The sequence below is a fragment of the Lynx canadensis genome, chromosome F1 (assembly GCF_007474595.2).
Source record: "Lynx canadensis isolate LIC74 chromosome F1, mLynCan4.pri.v2, whole genome shotgun sequence".
Lineage (NCBI taxonomy): Eukaryota > Metazoa > Chordata > Mammalia > Carnivora > Felidae > Lynx > Lynx canadensis.
Genome location: NC_044319.2, coordinates 6,112,836 through 6,132,634, shown reverse-complemented (window position 1 = coordinate 6,132,634; position 19,799 = coordinate 6,112,836). Strand labels below are relative to the sequence as shown.

Genomic DNA, 19,799 nt, shown 5'->3' with positions numbered 1-19,799 from the left:
GTGAGGGGTGCTGTCACACCTAGGAGCCGCATCTGAAACCCTGAACTCCATAGTCATGTCCATGAAAACAGGATTATACTTTTTCTTTTTGTACGTTTGTTGTGTAATGCCGAAAAAAAGAAGGGAAGAATAGACATTCTGTGGAAATTTTTTCTTATCATATTAGGGTGTGCTTTGAATGGCAGGAAGAGAATGTGTGACTGAGTATGGCATTATTATTCTTTGTAATTTTCTACAAACAATCTCCCTTTAAAGTGATTTTTAACAAGGTTTTCTCCTTTCCCCGTTCTAAACTTAGTTTATGGGTTAAACTTTGCAAATAAATGATTACAGTACCCCCTAGAAAATATGACAGAAAGGAAGAAAATCTGATTACAGTTGCACTTATCCACTACATGATCAAATTTTAAGTAAGGGCTCTATTATATATAGTGAGACGCCACTATTACAGGACATAACTTTGTTTGCCTAAAAATCTGATCACAGGCAAGGGGAAGAAAAGCACCAAATCTTCAAATGATCAAGTACATAAAATAGTGTAAATAAAAATCACTGAAAACAAAAATGAGGTTAAGAACTTTATATGTAATTCAACCTAATAGAATGTAGCAATATACGTCAAAAAGAAAAGTATGGAACGTTAAAGAGTAATAGAAGACAAAGTGAATATTGAAAATACAGAGTAGAAACATAGGTATGATTTGGGCAAGTGTTCGATTGTTGATACATGATACATACAAAAAATAAATAGCCATTCAGGCTCCTCTTGCAAAAAATGGAAAAATGTGAGATTTTTCTGAGCTAGGGAGGTGATACTTGGAAAGGAAGTTTTTTTCCGAAGATTAACGTATCCTATGCATTGCTCCCAAATACTCCAGAGAGGAGAATATTTGAAGGCAAGAGATCAACTAGGAGACTTATCAGAATAGTCCAGGGAGAACCTGATGAAGAGCTGCCCCAGGATGGTAGCAGGGAGATTGCAGAGTACGGAAACAAGACGATATCTTGCTGACCGACTGGCTCATGGAGGGAAGAGCGCCATTTGCTTACAGACGTCCCCCTTCTACCGTAACCTGGTAGGTTCTTCTTTTCATCAGATACTGATTTGGACACCTAATGCATAAAAGCCTCCGACGGTTCCCAGCTGGTTTCCATTAAAAACATCAAATTGGTATTTAAGATCTTTCACAATCTGATTACAAAGTATCTAATCTTGTTTTTTCTCCAACGTGAATGTTCTATCTACCTGTGATATTGCCTATGCTATTCACAAAATAGGCTCCTCATTAATTCTGGACTTCATGTGCGTATGTTGTTAACCTCACTGTGAATGTCCTCCTTCTTCCGAAAACTTACATATCACCTATCCTCCAGAGCTCACGCTAAAATCCTTACCTAGTCACCCTAGCTTACCTTTACCTATTCTCTCAACTTCTATAAAATTCATTCTGGCGACGAAGCTCATCATTCCTCCCACTGCAGTGTGTTGTGAATGTCTTCCACAGTCAATGACAAATTCCCACGTTCAAACATTGTATCTTATACTCCTTTTAGTGTCTAGTATGGTTCTAATGATCAATAAACCCTTTAAAAGTGAACTAGCCAGATCTCTTATAATTCTTCTATATTTATGTGGTATAGAGTTACCCTAGATTTATAGGGTTGCTATTCTAGGTTGTATTAGATGTTATGTAAGACTGAGAATCAATTAGCAATTTCTCTATCCCCATGAACAGCCACAGTGAAAACATTAGTAGAAATCGCCTCATTTTTCTATGTATTTAAAGTATCTTTTATACTACGTATTCAGAGGTAATGATGTCTTTTTGGTAGGTTTAAGCCCCCTTACTTTCTTATAAAAAGAAGAAAAATAGGTTAATGAGTAAACATTTCATTTCAAAATTGGCCTAAGAAATGCAGATCGACCTATTTTTTAAAGAGCTGACTGAAGAAAGGTTTCAGAGAGGAAAGAGATATGGTCAGAATTTGCAACACGGAATAAGCTGGATTTCTGGGAGGTGCTATTGGAACACAGGTTGGCACGTCTCTCTTCCCACCACTGAGAGTGAAAGGGAGTAGATAAAAAGGCAGCTGAGCCCCAAGACACACAGACAAATGTTCAAACTCTCCATTGAAGAACTGTTTTACTCTTCAGTTGGGCTGGTAACTGTCAAAACATTTGAGACCATGACTACTGGGTAGACCAGCTACTGTGCTCAAAGTACATGTGAACGCAGCTTTATGACAATGCTTGTGTCTTACGTATCCTATATTATTTCCTAAATTGTAATGTTTCCTGCGCAAAAATAATCTCAATCTATAATTAGCAACTGACCAAATCATAATTCTGATTAGAGAGGCACTTGGCTTGAAAAACAATGGTTATTTTTACTTACATTTCTACAGTACGATATTTAGAGAGGACCTTCGCACAGAGTTCATATGTGATCCCCCAAAGGAGGATGAGGTCAGATCTTTTCATCCATGTTTCAGGGGCTTGGAGAGTTTACATTCTGCATGCCAAAGGCTATCTAGCCATTTAAAATATCGTAACTCTGACCCCAAATCATATCTCAAGGCTCTCAATCTAGGGAAAACGGCACAGAATGGGGACAGGGGAGGGAAATAAAATGCAAATGACAGTAGATGAATTTGAGTTCTAACCTTGGCACTTAGCTACTACTACCTAGTAAGGTAACTTTATACAGATCACTGAATTTCAAAAGGCCTCCTTTTCCATCTAAAACTGGAGAAATCTGGACTATTTGTTTTCATTCAGTCATTCAAAAATGGTTATTAAGCCCTAATAGGTAGGCACTAGGAGATAGAAGATAAATAACACTAGGCTCTTTACCCTAAAATAACTCGCAGATCAGCAGAGGAGACGTAACACATGAACAAATAACCAAAAACCACTGTGATAACAACAAAAGAGACCAGCTTGATGAAAGGCAGGGAAGAGTAATTTAGTAGGAATAAGGATGGGCATTTAAATGTGAATTAAATCTTAAAGGATGAAAAAAATGATCCAGACAAATAGAGGCCACAAAGCCATTCCAGTCAGGGGGAACAGCATGAACAAAGCCTCAGAGTGGAAGAGCTGTGGAGTTTGTGCAGGGAATCACAAACGCTTCATTGTGCCCACATGTGACCACCCAGAAGACACAGGAAGCGAGAGTTGAAAGCAGAAGTCAGACTGAGGAGATCCCCACATGATATACTAAAGAAGCTGGACTTCATCCGGTAGGCAATGGCAGGGCCATCACAGTGGAATGGTACGGTGAGGACTTAACTGGGGAATGGTCCCTGTGACAGTCACGAGAAGGTCAGAATGTAAGTGGTCGGTCGAATCTACAAGCAGAGCATCTAGTTAAGAATCTACAATAGAAGACAACAAGCTTGTTCTGGGGTGATTATAGTTTGATTTACAGTTCAAACACTAATCAGCAGAAACAGAAATGGACTGGGAATGGGGTGAAGATGTGAAGGCAGTGGGGGGCGGGGGTAAAGGCATGGAATAGATTCAGGTTTCTGCTCAAGACAGAACTGACATACTGAGGAGTGGCACCTGGGAGGCTCAGTCAGTTGAGCATCTGACTTGGGCTCAGGTCATGATCTCACAGTTCGTGGGTTCAAGCCCCACGTCAGGCTCTGTGCTGACAGCTGGGAGCCTGAAGCCTGCTTTGGATTCTGTGTTTCCCTCTCTCTCTGCCCCTCCCTCACTCCTGCTCTGTCTCTGTCTCTCAAAGGTAAATAAACATTAAGAAAGAAAGAAACAAAGAAAGAAAGAAAGAAAGAAAGAAAGAAAGAAAGAAAGAAAGAAAGAAAGAAAAGAAAAGAAAAGAAAAGAAAGAGAAAGAGAAAGAGGAAGAAAAGAACTGACATACTGAATACAGGGGGAAGTTGACAAGATTATCTTAAATTCAGCTTAGGACAGGTTGAGTCCCAGAAATACCTAGGCAGAGATATCCGGCAGTGAGTTGACTATAGTAGCCTAGGGCTCAGGAGAGAGGTCTGCCCTGAAAATATATCTTGTGGGAGAATAAACTGCATATAGGTGGTAACTAAAACCTTCAAAGTGAATGTGACCACCCAGGAAACGGGGACAAAATGAGAAGCTTCCTTGACCAGAACCCAGTTATGTACCATAATCCACAAAACAGGCAAAGGAAGGAAACCAGAGGAGGCATCCCAGAACACAACAGGAGAGGTCACCCCAAGAAAGAAGTGGTGATTGATGGCATGAAATGCAGCCCAAGATGTCAATCCAGGAAAAGAACAACTGAGAAATGTCTACTGGTCTTAGCAATTAAGTGGTCACTGGAGAACTTACTGAAAGTGGTTTCAATCAAGTGACTAAGAAAGAAAGCCAGACGGCAATGAATTGAGAAATAGAAATATATAAGCACAAACTAACTTTTTGGAAATTTTAAATCCGAAAGGAAGGAATGTGAAATTTAGTGAAGATTGGGGAGAGGGATTCGAAGTCCCGGCTGGGTCTCATTCTTCACTTTTTCAGACGGATAAAAAGCCTATTTTGGTAAAATTCAAATAAAACCCACATATATTAAATTGGAAGTAACGTTTTTAATTATCAGGAAAAACAAGGGACTCATGTAGCCATCAATGGAATATACATATACGCATATGTAACATTTTCCAACATACCTTACAAGTACCTGGTAAAATCATCTCTTTTTTCACATACTCCAGGGGGCCAGGGACAGAGGGAAACTGTTGGCCAAGTATCCCTCCCTTGCTCCAACTGTTCCTTCTCTTAATGTTTCATAAAAACATTATGGAACACTAAGGAATATCCTTCTCCCCTGCTTTAACTATTTAACTCCTATTCACTCTTCGAAGGCCTGCTCAAAATTCCCCTCACAGAATCTCAGCATGTAGGAGACAAAAAGACCTTGCAGGCTCACGACATCCATGTGTTTCTCCCTCTATGCTGAGAGCTTCAGAGAATGATCCCTCCAAGGTCATACTCGTGCCTCGGGGCAAAGCTGGAATCTGAACTACTTCTTCAACCAGCGTCCATTTCACAACTCATCCTTAGGTCCACTTAAGACTGCAAGGAAGTCAAGCTTCAAGAATAATCTATCTTAAATAGTTGATTTAGTGTAAGACCCATCTTAATACACTTCTGAAAACTAAGGAGCTGGTCTATAACTTCACTTGTTGGTTTGTCAACTACCTACGACTACTTGATGATAGAAGTAAAGATTACAGATGTCAACTAATACTTACTTCGTGGATAGGCTGACTGTCAGTCACTAAATAGGATCTCTCCCCCAGAGTGCAGTATTTATTTCCGCCTCTGCCAGTGGAAGTGTTGGAGCAGATGTTGGCAGACTGTGACATACAGTATGTCTTTAAAACTTGTTGGGGTGTGAAATTTCATAAGGTCAAAAAATGCTGCATTTTGATCAGCAGATACAGGAGTTCTGTACTTTCATAAATCATTTCAGACAAACCAATACCATTTGCTAGTAAGATAGAGAAACTAAGAAACTGTACTGGCCTTATGGAGGAGATAATGTATGCTGTTAGGGTTTTAAAAGCCAATTTTTTTATCATTTTAAAGCAAATGCTCGCTCAGAAGATCTTTAGAGTGAAAATGTGCTCTTAAGTCAACACAAAATACAAGATATTACTTCAGTTGACAACAGGATTTTAAAAGTAATTTTCTAGTCAGAGAAAGCCATAAACATCTAATGTGTATTCCAGTGGGGGAAAAATTATTTCCTTAACCAATACATACACATTAAGTGTTCTCACTTGTTAAAAAATGAAATCCCTACATAAGAATCCATTTATATAAATAGAGAGATGTTTGGGTCTTTTAAGTTAGTATTCTTATCACTCAAATGATTTCACAAACCCTTTGGTTTACTGCTTTATCTTACTCTTAAAAAAATTAAAAGATACTATCCATAAAAAAGGCTGGGGCTCCATATAATCTTAAAATGACTTTTATGACATTCAAGGACTTTTGTTATCTTGGATATTTTGTTGTTGCTATTTGATATTTTTATTTTTATTTTTTTTTGCTTCCATCTTAACCTCCTACTTTTTCCAAATGTAGGTAACAGAAAACAACACATAACCAAAATCAAAATTAAGAACGGTGTCTAGCTGAAGATTTTATCTCAATGGCACAGATTTTAGCTCTTATGCAAGTTTATTTTAACCTAATGTAACTTTTTAAATGCTTTATTTCTGCGTTAACACAGAAAAACCCTTCCGTTGATTAATCAGTAATACAATCAGCCTAAAGAGCCCGACATTTCACAGCAATGTTATTTGTTGCCATTATCACAGGCAGAACCATCTTTCAGTTTATTTTGTGCTGTGTTCAAGAAAATATACAGTCCCTAAGTCAACCTTAATTACAAAAATTTTTCTGAGATACTTGTAAGGAAGAAAAATTTAACTTCAAACATAAAACCTCCCCAGAAAATAATTTCTAAAGTAAATCACTTGTTTCTCATCAGATGATCAACGAAAAGAGCTAAGATCATGCCAGGAAACCGATCAGAAATGCACTCGGTACCGCAACATCTTACAACCAAGTTCACTCTAGCAACCAAGTTCAAAGGTCTCCAATCATATTTTATGAAGAAAGGCCTGAGGTACATATTTGGGGAACTGTATTTACCACATTTAGGTTCTAACTACATAAAATCTTATACTGTATTGCCTTAGAGAAGGCCATGTATTATCGATAATCAAAGCTGAGAGTTTCCCTGCTCTTAAATACAAACCTGAACTCTTTCATAGGCTTCTCATATATCATAAGGGATCTGACACGTGAGGTCACACAAGTAAATAGATAGGAGGTGAATCAACAACTATAATTAACTTACTTGCCACTGAAAAGTTGTTGAGGGGATAAGGTAAATCCACATCTTGAGGCTTCTCTTTATATCCAATGAATGAGCCATCTGTCTTCAAAAGGAAGTATCTCGGCCTCCAGTTTTTTATATATTCTCCTACATGAGGAAAGCATGCATGTTAATGCTGGGGGGAAAAAATGAACAGCAGCTTTTATGTGAAAAATCAATTATGGTACAATATATGTCCCACAACACTGGCCTCCAAGAATTTAGTTAGGCAATTTTCTTTTAACTTAGCTTACAAAAGAAAATACATAAGCCTGCAATTAAGATTCAATAAAAACTCAAACATGTTTTGTTTTTAATGATTTCACACTTTGATAATTCATTTGCACCATTATTTCTTCAGAGAATCATTCATCTGAGTACACATTTTGTTCAGTTTTTCATTTTATCAGATGGGCTGTTAGAGCATATTTCAACCATTTTAAAAAGCCTTGGTAAATCATCCACACAGTATCAAGGAATTTCGATGAAAAACACTTATCATAAGGAGGAACATGAAATGGATGTTTATCTTCCAAGTACTACTGACTAATTGTGTCATTTTTTAAGAAGAAAGAGGGGAAAGTCTGTTTTCACTGTTAAATCTTGATCGTAACTTGTTTTAACAACATTTTATTGTTCTGAATAGGGAAATTATCCTCTCTACAATGCTGTAAATAAGTCAAGGAAATGAAGGAACATGGGTGAACAGAGCTTAAAAACCATTCACACACTCACACACATTAATAATCGTGAGAACACGTGCTACAATACCAAGCACATGATTGTCAAGAAATGCACTTTATCAAATTTTAACATAAACTGTCACCTCTCTTCCAAAAAGTAAGTTTTTAGCAACCAGATCACAAGTTGCTTACCTAATATGGGACTCTTCTTAATTTTAAGAAACAGGTGTTCCGTGATACCATAAGAGATGGAAGGCTATCTGGTCTCAAAACTGTCCCCTCTCTACTGGATATTTCTACCTGGTTCTTCAATATCAAATGTTTAATCACAGTACTGCAAACAACTGAAAACAGCCCAACGTTCCCTACAAATCAGCCTCTTCTCTTGATCCCTGTTACCCAAGCTCAAACACCTGGCTGTTGCCTCCCCTTCGGCTCGGTCAGTGTTGCCTTCCCCAGTCTCCTATTAGCCTAGCCTGAATGGGGCCCTCGCACCCTGCCTTTCTGCTGCTGTGCCGTGACCACCCCGCTTCCTACTCACCCCCTTCCGTCCTAATGCGTCTACCACCTCCAGATTAATCCCATGCCTGGGTGTACCACTTTGATTGCATCACCTGTCTGCTCAAAAATATTCTGACTCCCTACTGTTTAATCAAGTTTCTTAACAGAAAATGTAAGCCCTTCCATAATCTCACCCCAACATACATTTCAGATATGCAGTGTGCCTCTGAATCAGCGATTCTCAAGGTCCTTCCCTCACACCTCTTTATACTATTAACTGTTACTGAGAACTCCCACAAGCCCATTAATGTAGATCACGTCTAGTTTATTGTATTAGGAACTGAAAAGAAATTTTAAATTCTTCTGTCACTTCAAGAATAACAATAAACTCATTACATGTAACATAGCTAATATATTTTTATGAAAATTATATTTTCTAAAACAAAAAAAATCAGCAAGAGAGAACTGCTTTACAGTTTTAACAATCTCTCTGATGTTTGGCTTCATAGAAGACAGCCAGGTGCTCGTTATCTGCTTCTGTATTCAATCTATTGTAGTATGTTTGTTTTGGTTTAAAACATAGGAAAGCAATCTGGTTCAAACAGGTATGAAGCTGGAAAAGGGAAGAGCATTCTGACAGTTACAGTGATCTTTCTTTGATACTACATCAGCATTTGACAAGTGGTAGTTTTATGACACCATATCCATGAACTTCCTACACCGGGTTGTGGGAAAATCCACCGGTCAAATGAATCTTTTACATATGCATGGTTTTGTAACATCATACAGTGGGCATTTAGAAAACACTGGTCTGCTGAGTTATACTGACCTTCCCACTACTGACACACCGTATTACGCAAGTATCATCAGAAAAGTAAGCACCGGGAAGCCATCAAGCTCACGATGGCAGATATGTTCAAATTTTTGCTTGAAAACTTGATCTTCCCCATTGGTGGTTAAGGGCTGTCAGTCCTCTTCCTTGCAGTGATGCTTTCCGGGTCAGTGCCAGCCTAGGGCTGCTACTTGACAGAGCTTAATAGTGATTCACCAAATGAATAAATGAATGAATGATACGTATACAAATATCCCAGCACATAAAAGGAACTTAAAGGGCAAGAAAAAGAAAACCTGATTCCCCTCCTCACTTTGTTTTACTGAAAAAATATGGCCCAAATATTGATACACACATGCCAAATTTATAAAACCAGAATGTTAATAAACCCACAGTTCCCATCAAAAAAGATGAAGGAAGTTCCTTTCTTGACTGTCCGTATTATTTTATTTTTCTATTTTTATCTATGGATTCCTGCATAAAACTTAAAATCATTAGATATTACTTCTCTAATTAGTGATGGAGTATTTAGATTTCAAATGCTACTGTAACAGGAACAGATTCGTATCGGTATAAGATGCTGTAAGTCTACCAGGCTAAAAAATGAGCAATAGTTTAATAATTACACCAAAGGTAAAACAAAACAAATTCATTTTAAATATTTTAATTTTTGAATGTTTATATTTATTTTTGAGACAGAGAGAGAGCGTGAGCAGGGGAGGGGCAGAGAGAGGGAGAGACACAGAATCTGAAGCAGGCTCCAGGCTCTGAGCTGTCAGCATAGAGCCCGATGCAGGGCTTGCCAACCATGAGATCATGACAGGAGCCAAAGTTGGACACTCAACAGACTGAGCCACCCAGGCGCCCCATCATTTTAAATATTTTAAAGAAGAAATAATGGGATAGCACTATTTCTTATTTTATGAAAGCACTGAAAACACTTATTCAAGAAATATGAAATTAAAAGAAATAAACATCAAATTTTCATCTCTAAGAATAATTTCCTATCAGCCACTAAGTATTTACATGCTCAGATGCGAGACACGAGATACCACCACATAAATCTTCTTTTTTCTTAAGCAAGTCTTAGGAAATTTCAAATATTTCATATGGTCTACAAGCAGGACTTCTGGTTGCCAAAAAGCTCTCTTAAAAATAAATCTATTGTGCACCCATGACACAGAAAGATTACACCAAGACACTGCAGTAGTCATTCACACAGGATTAAAAGTCAAAATTTACCTTCTTGACAAAATAGAAATAAGTATTATTTCTCACAAATTTTGGTTAATAATGAGTTGATTCAGTCAAATTGGTCAACAATTATACTATCACATGAAGCTCACAGTGGATCTCAAACTTTCAATGAACACTCTTGATATTTGACTCTTGTTTATAATATGAATAAACTTCCTGAGAAGATGTTTAGAGTACATTTATTTATTTGTTCTGTATGCTGGAGACAGTCGTGGACAAATAAAAAAGACAAGGATTTTGACTCTTGGAGTTTATACTCCTGACCACATGAGATTTCAGGCACCCCTAAAACTCGGAGAAGCCTTCTGAATACTTCCTGAAAGCAGATCCTTTCGTTTATAGGTTCCCATTGACATTCTCAAGTCAAGTTCATACAACAGCATGATGTGCTGGCCTAATTAAATATTTATTTTCTAGTTCCAAAAGTGGAACTGAGAAGAGATTCGTTTTCTGCCAAAGAAATGGGCCTTACCGGGGACACAAATTCACAAGGAGGGAATAAAGCAAAAAAGCAAGCTTCACTGCCACCAACCCAGGCCCAGAACAAAAGAAGAAGATTCCTAGCTCAAGAGATAGAAAAGGTCATAGCTTTTCCGGACACCACGGCAGGTAACTGTGCACACTGCTGGAAAAGGAGAACTGTTCCTGCAGCCTGGGGCTTCCCAAGAAAATCGGACCTTGTCCCACCGGTCATGAAAAAGGACCTGAACACTCTCCTCACTGAGAGTCTGGATAAGACACACACTCTCAGGCTGCTCTAAAAATATGGCCAAAAAGGCCTCACTTTTATGGGGCTAAGTGCCCGGAACAAAGGTACCCTCTCTGCCTCCAATCCTTTTAAGCCAGACTGCTAAAAGTCAACCACAGCTTGCATTTTAAACATGGCATTTACACCTAAATTTATACGTATTATATGTATTGAAACCAAGTTGTATCATACTTTTATATTTATAGCCCATAGGCTTCAACTATCTAAGACACAGCTTTGTTGTAATGGGGAGAAAGTCTTGTTTAAAAAAGCAGCAGCATTTATGGGGCTCCTATTCAAAGCTTACGGCGAGTTGTCATGATCAATCCTCAGCAAGCATCGAGGCCACACCCTCGATGTTGGATAGGTATTTCCAACACCACCTCTTCCCAGCTTTCAATCTACCTTAGTTAAGGGCCCTTTCAATTAGTTCTCACACTCCTTGGCTGGAGGCTTTATGTATTTTGAAGTCTGCTGGTTCCAATATCAAAACACATGTATTTCCCAACGAGGATCCTGAGATTTTGGCCTCTGTAGTGAGCTGAATGGTGACCCTCAAAAGAGATGGACACACCCTAATCTCAGGGACCTGGGAAAATTACCTACTATGGCAAAAGACGTGATTAAGTTAAGGGTTTTGAGAAGAGGAGCTTATGCCGGATTATCTGGGTGAGCCCTAAATCCAATCACAAGCATCTCGGAAGCAGGTGTAAATGTGAGGCAGGGGGGCTCTGACATCAAGGAGAAGGCCATGTGACTTGATGCTGCACCACAAGCCAAGGACTGCCTGGGGACACCAGATGCTGGAAAAGCAAGGAATGGATGAAGCCTCTGGAGGGAGTATGACCCTGCCTGACACCTTGACCTCGAACTTCCAGTGTCTAGAAGTACGAGACGATAAATGTCTTTTGTTTTGAAGCAACCAATTTGTTGTAGTTCGTTACAGTGGCCCTAGAAAGCTTAATGCAGTTTCTTAGCACCACAACCGAAGGCTTGTTTACAGAACCAAAAAAAGATGCCTACTGATTCGTTAAGTTCTTGGCATCAGTGGTAGAGAGACACATAGTTAATACCTTCTGAGCACAAAGGGAGAAATGCACCTCACTCTTATAAACAGGAGAGAGTCCTATTTAGGAAATGCGGGGTTGGAGGAGGCTGTTCACTAGAGTTCACAATTTTCTTGGTTACGATCACTTCAGATTCTGGACTTCTGCCAACTTTCTTACATTATTTAATAATTTATTTCCTGTAATCTCTTCAAACACACAAATAAAAAAATCTCAGTGTTTCTGAGCGCATGTGGCCATACAGAACATTCTTGATTTCCCCAAGTACAAATAATATTTTGGCTCTCAGTCTTGATCTTTAATAACAACCTCAGATGGGAGATGGTGGGAGTTTAAATCATTAGTACCCCCGTGGGTCATCTTTATTAGGAGATGCGTTCAGCTCAGGGCTGTCCAACCAAGTTGACGGTGTTCACGTCCTACCTGATCTCAAATCACATTTGTATTTAATAATCTTCAACTTACATTCATCCTCACACACTACAGATTATTTCATCAGCACTTTGCTGAGAATCACCTTTGCACTTTTAAAGCTGATATCATCAAAAAGTGCAGAGTAGGAGCTAGGAACGTACGTCTAAGGACTAAAAGCAGACTGATTAAAACGTTCAAATGGTCTTACATCTGGAACTAGGAAATGCTGAGATTTGTTCAGACATACGAATGGAAAAAAGCTGGTATCCTCACAAATGAATCATGTTGACGAGTATTTGCTTCATTCGTTCATTCATTTTTAAGGCTAGGTTGTGTCCCAGAACCTGGTCCTGACCCTAACTCCTTGAGAAGAACTGGCCAAGAACAGCTCGGGAACGCTCATTCATCCACTGGAGGCCCAGCCAACTGTCCTGGGCTATGCTGAAAACAGTCAGGTGAAGTCACGAAGATGTTACTGAAATACATATAGAGACAATCCGATTGAGAAGCAATTGGTACAACTATAGCACTGTTTGTCATGAATCCCATACACATGATCATTTAGAATTTAGATGATACAATTAAGCAGCAGCTTTAAAATAAGCTACTTTCCTTGGACGAAATATGAAGAAAACAAAAGAGCCGGTTATCAACAATTGTACTGCAGACACACTGAAATTCTGATCTCTGTCAGAGACACGGGTGACACGGCTTTCTAAACATGACTAACAGTCACTCATCCGTGCTGTGACACAGGCTTCCGAAGCTAACCGCTCCCTGAGGAAGAGGTGAGGGCATTCTCACGTGCATGGTGGCACCACCGCCTCATCGTAAAGCCAGGAGAACTGCGGGCTCAGCTTTCCTGAGAATATACATATATATGTATATTCTACTGCCACGTTTAATCACAACACACACTTTCAAGCTATGTTACTATCTGTCTTTGTTGTCTCGGAGAGGAAGAATGAATAGATAAAAGCCACACTGGATGGGTATGTTAATAATTCAAGATTGACGGAGGGGGAGAGCCCACACAAAAAAGAAACTGGCCATATTATCACCGTGATAAGGCACGTGGGTCCCCTTTTCAGAGCAAAAGAAACTCTACTGAAGGCGCCTTTGAGGTGACCACAGAGAGTCAAGGTCAATACAGGATCGATACACTTCTCCAGTGAGGCTCAGCTCTTTCCCCACTCCGCCTCACCCTTCAAGGGCTCCAGGTAAGACGAAATCGTGCTGCAGGGCAAGGACTCTGCAGCCTGGCACCTTGGGTCTGAACCTGGCTCCTCTACTTTCCAGCCGCAGGAACTGCTCCCTGCGCCCCGATCTGAAAAACGAGAAGCGTGGTAGCAGCTCCCGGAAGGACACAGTGGGACACTGCTTACCTGAGCACAGCACGGGTCAGGTTTTGTTACTATTAAGTGGAACCGATGCCATTTACCATACCTCTCCAACCTCACATTTCCATACTCCACTCATCCGTACTGCGCTTACTCGAGAAGATTGACATAGATGAGGCAACAGGCAAAACCTGTAGTAAATGTACTCTCTCACCCCAAAACAACATCTCTTTAACTAGCGGCAGGTATATAAAACTTGAATCCTACCTAAAGAAATGAAAAGGCTATCCCATATCAAAACACGGCATTGATTTAATACTTCTCCTTTCTTGAAGATATCAGAGCAACTAGTCTTCCCAAAAACAGAGCTAAAATTTTAGGTATCTTTTAGATATCTCTGAATTACTTTTTTAGTTTATTTATTCTTGAGAGAGAGAGAGAGAAAGCACACATGAGCACAAGTGGGGAGGGGCAGAGACATGGGGAAACAGTGAATCTGAAGCAGGCTCCAGGCTGTGAGCTGTCAGCATGGAGCCTGATGCGGGCGGGGCTCAAACTTATGAGCTGCGAGATCATAACCTGAGCCAAAGTCAGATGCTTAACCCACTGAGCTACCCAGGCGCCCCCTCTGAATTATTTTTATTAAGTGATATACACAGGGTACTGTCCCATGAAAATAAAATAATTTTAAATTTCCAAAGAAGAGCTTTTAAGCCAAAAATATGGCAGCTTTCAAACTGAATTTATAGGACTTTAAGAAATCATTAGTCTTAAATAAAAGTCTTCATGGGACAATTTCTACCTAAGACAAGAAAGAGGTTTCATGTTGATATCAGTATAAAATCTATTAATTTTGGGGTTCACAGTAAAGTATTTAGTTGCTTACTGACCGACACCAACCAAATTAATACACATGCATTACCTAAAAGACATATAGCAGAATCCTTTTCCACTAATAGATTTCCATAAAGAAATATTAGGACCACAAATAAATAAATACTGAATATATAATTCACAACCATGCACCACGTCTTAAAGATCTTAAAGCCAAATACAGTTACTGCAGAAACGCACGATGATAAACATAACAAAACATTTGCCATCTCTGAGAGAGTCTGTTACATTTTTCTAGAGTGGATTGCGAGTATTCTGTTCCAATCAGTTCTAAGTAAAAGCCCTAAGAATGCCTCTCAGGGAATAAAAGAAGTAGAGTTTCTCAATGAAATTATCATCATCCTCTTTTACAAATGTCTTGAAAATAATCTTAAGGAATTATTTTTATATTATCTACACTGCAATGAGCTAGCATAGTAACAATTTTTCAACTGCATGGGGACAACCTGGTAACTTTTTTTTAAAAAATGAAAGTACTTTTGCATATGCTAAGAGCTTACTAAATATATCTTGATTGGGGTTTCCAGCTTCTACAAACCCCAATGTTTGGGTTATCACGCCCCTTTTAACAAGACCTTTCAAGCAGTCTTTCCTTGCCCTTGGGCAAAATTCCAAGCGTTACTTTCTGTGGTGTCCTCTGTGAGATCTCCTGGACCCTCATCAAGCAGCTCTGGCTGTGTTCTGATGGGTCTCCCAGGACTGGGTGGGGTCTACTAAACATGCCAGAAGCACCCCAGCTCCTTCATTTTCAGGTAACGCTCACAGCTCAAAGAACAAGGTTCTTGAAACACGGTTATTTAGAACCAGAGATAATGGCTTCTAATCGATTCATTCATTCAGAAGTCCGGAATGGGTGTCAAAATATGCAGGAGCTCCATGAGTACAGAATGAGTGAGACGGGTACAGCACCTGCCCGCAGGGAGCTTTAACTACAGTAGGGCAGCTGGGAGAAGAGAGAACTGGAGAAAAGTGGACGACCGAGCAATAAAATTCAAAGTGAAAAATCCTCCCGCTTCTCTTCGTCGTTTTTAGCGGTCTAGAAAGTCATGGAGGGTGGCAACATCTCCCATGCCTGGCCTCTCCAAACAGCACCCAGTGTGCCTGGTGATGGTGGTTCTCGGTGACGCCGTCTGACGCATCACCGTGGGGAGAGGGGCTGGAAGCAGTATCAGCAGAGGATCCTTCCGCATTGCATGGAGACCTGGTTTGCTGCTGTGTGGGTTCCAAGACAACGCACCGCACCCACTCCTCTCTGAAGCCTCATGACAACACTGGCAGAGGCATAGGAATGGTTCACGATGCTGCTTTCACCCAGCGGGACATGTGACACACCTGAGCTTTCACGTGTCAAGACCGTGCCCGTGCGGTCTATTTCTCTCATGGCTTTCTGCATCGTATTGGTGAATGAGGTCATACTGCAAAACACTCAGACGTTTATGATGATCTCACGCTGGCTGTCTGGCTGTCACACAAGGTCACTGCGAGATTTGTCTGCTCTAGTCCTGGTCAATGTTACCACCGCAACTGACCAGATGGAAGGTGTTTACAATTTTGGTGATTTCTGCGTTGTGCTTCCAAGATGCCTTAAAAGCTTTCCAGATGTACCCACATTCCTCTGCTTTACCACATATGCTCCTTCGTGATTATTTTGAAAAGTATATTATAGTCAAGAAATTTTGCTTCCACTGCATAATGCATGAACTTGTCATTTTTATATTAGGTATGGTTTTCACATCTACTTCCTAAAGAAGGCTGGGTTCCATGTTTTGCTTTGAAGCTGAAGCAATGATAAGAAAAGTACTGCACTGAATACCACAAGATGTTACAATGCAAACGTCTCTAAGGTCCTCCAGTACTTTATCTGCTTTATCTTCTGTTATCCAGAAAACCGCACAATGACCATCTATCCTTAAGCATTATGGTATTTGTTTCAAGGTATTCTGTAAATTAGTTCATCAAACCCAGGTTCCCTCCTAGTATTTTTAGACAACATTATACTTTAAACCAAAAATGTGACACTTACTGATTATTCTTTGAAACATAAGAACATCTTACTAGAATTATAGCAGTAAGTTTTACTTTGAGAGAAAAGCAAGGTGAATGGAGAGAGAGAGAAGGAAAGACAAAGAGAGAGAGCAAAACATCCACACAAACTAGCCAACAGAAAAATAGCATCTTGGCAATTTAATGAAGAATAAACCATGAGATTAGTTTACATAGCAGTAGATATGTTGTGGAGAATTACTCAATCTGCACTCAGCTTCCTGCTGGGTTCAATGTGAGCTAAATTATTATTTTGCCTACATTTACACCCTTGTAGATTGTGAAGGCAGAGCTTTCTTCTTAATCTGCTTTCTGCATGATAGCAAAAAGTCTCCGACTCCACACACTGCGTCAAACACACGGTCATTCCTGGACTATTTTAACAAAGTATCTGGGGCCACAGAACTTTAAACAGTTTGGAAGAAATGGACGTTTTCAAAGACAAAATTGTACAGCTTCTTTACTATAAATATTTTCCATCTCGACACAGGATATTCTCTAAGTGTTTAAATTAGCGTAACATCCTACATTGCATATACAGCAAAGAGCCTTAGTAAATATCAAATATGGAGGCAGCAAGTCCATAACACAAACCTATTCACCATGTATCTCCAGCACCTACCCCAGAGCGGGCTGGCGTTTATCATTAATTGAACAGATAAACCTACCACTGTGTGAAGTATACTCATGTCAGAAAGCTCTCTCACACAGAAATCTCACTCGAACACAACCTATACGGGGTTAGAACACATCTGATGGAGAACAAACACAACCATCAGTGCCTCCCCAGGGCAGTGGTCGGGAGTCGACAGGAGTGCCTGCTCACGGGGAAGAGGCCGGGTCCTCTGGAAAAACCCTCAGGTAATTCAACCCTCCCAGCCCGATATTCAGATCGCTGCCTTAGCAAAAAAAAACCCAACACAACAGAATAGGGCTTTATCTTAGACTGTCACCCACGGAGTATCTCCTACAGTAAATTTCCAGAGCACAAGACCCCAAAACGACACTGAGTTGAACCACAAACTCACTCTACGGCTGAATCCGTGGCCTTCCTAAGCCCTCTCTCCTCCCCTTCATTTTTCCTAGGCAGCATCCTGCCAGAGACTTGCCTCCCAGCACCTAAGGGGTGAACAGAAGTGCTGAAAGCCAGGATGAAAAGGACATTTAAGTGCACAGGTCCACGCACTGTTCTCGGGCTTCACCCACGAGACCTGCCCCCCCCCACCCCCCTGCCACAACACGGAGTGACAGGTGCCAGGGTGTCCTCACTTTGCCCAGCGGGGCTGAGGCTCTGCGACACTGCTAACAAGTAAAGGCCAAAGCTGTGATCTGAACAAAGATCTAGTGAAGTAAACACAATCCCACTCTGCCAGGCTGCTCAAGCTCTCAGAAGTGGGGAGCCCAGGGTTCAAAGGCCAACTCTGCCACTAACTCGCTGTGTGCCGCCACGCATACTGCTTAATTTCTCTGTGCCTCAGCTTCTTCTTCTGGAAAATGGGGACAACAGTTTGGAGGAAATAAATGAATACTTATGAAGTACACAGAACAACCTCTGGCTCATACACATTACCCAGCATTTGTCAAATGAATAAAGTATGGTTTACATCTTAGAGTATAGCTAAACAAACAAACAAAAAAAGATGTAGCGAGTGCCTAATACGTATAGTATATTAAACTCCACAGAAGTAAGTGGAGTATTTAAAATAAAGTGTAATCTGTTCGGATCATTTGGCCGGCCTATCACTGTTGCACGTTTGTGGGGCAAAGGAGGTGCTGGTTTTTTGCGGATAAATTTCAATTTGTTACTCACTTTGCTTGTATCCTAGTTTCATCCCCCACTATTACTGACAACAATGAATTACATATCATTTATGCTCCCCCAATCGAAATCTTCTGCTAAAAACAGATAATGCTGTCACAGAAACAGCTTTTCTTGATTCACTATCAAGTTACTCTGTGGGGAAAAAAATCAAGCACGCCATGGGATTTACTACCAAACATCTCAATGTTTCTTTCAAAGTATCTCATAAAAACGTTACCACATACAAAACGCAAGGGTGCACAACTCATTACTTTGACACCAGGGCTTTCTCACTCTTCTTTTTTTATTGTGCAAGATAATTATCACTGGACCTCAAACATTCTGAATTTAGATCTCTGTTAAACCATACATTAATGTTACACTTTTATAAACACTTAGGAAGAATACTGTATTTCAACTTCTAGTATATTTTATATTTGCATCTAACAATTACATATCCAGTGAAGTCAATTATTCTTGACTTTATACTGTATTTTAAGATGTGATTATGCTTAAGTCGATAAAACTGTAGGGAATATGTTTCCATTTCAACGAATGTGGCTATGTATTCAAAGTGTGGTTCAAATGATTTCGAATACCAGAATATTTGCGATCAAAAGAGACGAAAAGCAAAAGACACCCAAGTAAAATCATCTTAACTTTCCCATGTTAATTTTCTTATCATTTTTGTAAACGGACCTAATTTAGCAATTTGTGGCCAGTCGTCTGCTATCACTTTCTGAGGCAAGAACTGCGTGTTCTTAAGGGGCTCAGCACACTTAGCGCAGAGAAAGCGAACATTTCAAAAGAACAGGACACATCAAACACTATTCAATTATTCTAATAAGTCCATTTCTCCTCCCCAAGGCAAGCTTATCGATCAGACAAACAGCTGAAAAGCTGCCTCTCAATGTTAAAAATGAATTTACTTACCTTGGCCCTCTGAGGGCAGTATTACCTAACACACAGACAGGAAATTTGCTAAAACAATCTACCTACCGTTCCAACAACAAACAATCTGTAAAAAAAAAAAAAAACCCAAAAAACCTTAAATGGGTATATTTCTCATTATACACAAGTATTTCTTTCCTCATCATTACCTACACCTCTACAAGCATAATAAAGCCTGTTTTCAAGTGTTTCCTGAAAGTTTGAAAGGAAAGATTTTCTGAAAATCAAGGCATCACAAAGGAAAACGACTTGGAGCATCAGTCATGAAAGTCATTCAAAATCCACTGAAATGAAAAATTATAAAAGTGATTCCCCATTGCATAAATATTAAGTTCTATTACGTTTCTGTCATAATGGCCTCTGTAGAATAATTTGTTA

General features: G+C 39.8%; 1 protein-coding gene across 4 annotated transcripts in view; it reads right to left on the bottom strand.

The window, feature by feature from the left end:
- The window catches only part of AKT3 (AKT serine/threonine kinase 3), a 314,820-nt gene that overhangs the window by 165,881 nt on the left and 129,140 nt on the right, over positions 1 to 19,799 (bottom strand). For all 4 annotated transcript variants that reach the window (XM_030302257.1, XM_030302261.1, XM_030302260.1 and 1 more), the window contains exon 3: positions 6,873 to 6,998. In XM_030302257.1, the coding sequence (XP_030158117.1) occupies positions 6,873 to 6,998 (126 nt within the window). The remainder of the gene's footprint in view (positions 1 to 6,872; positions 6,999 to 19,799) is intronic.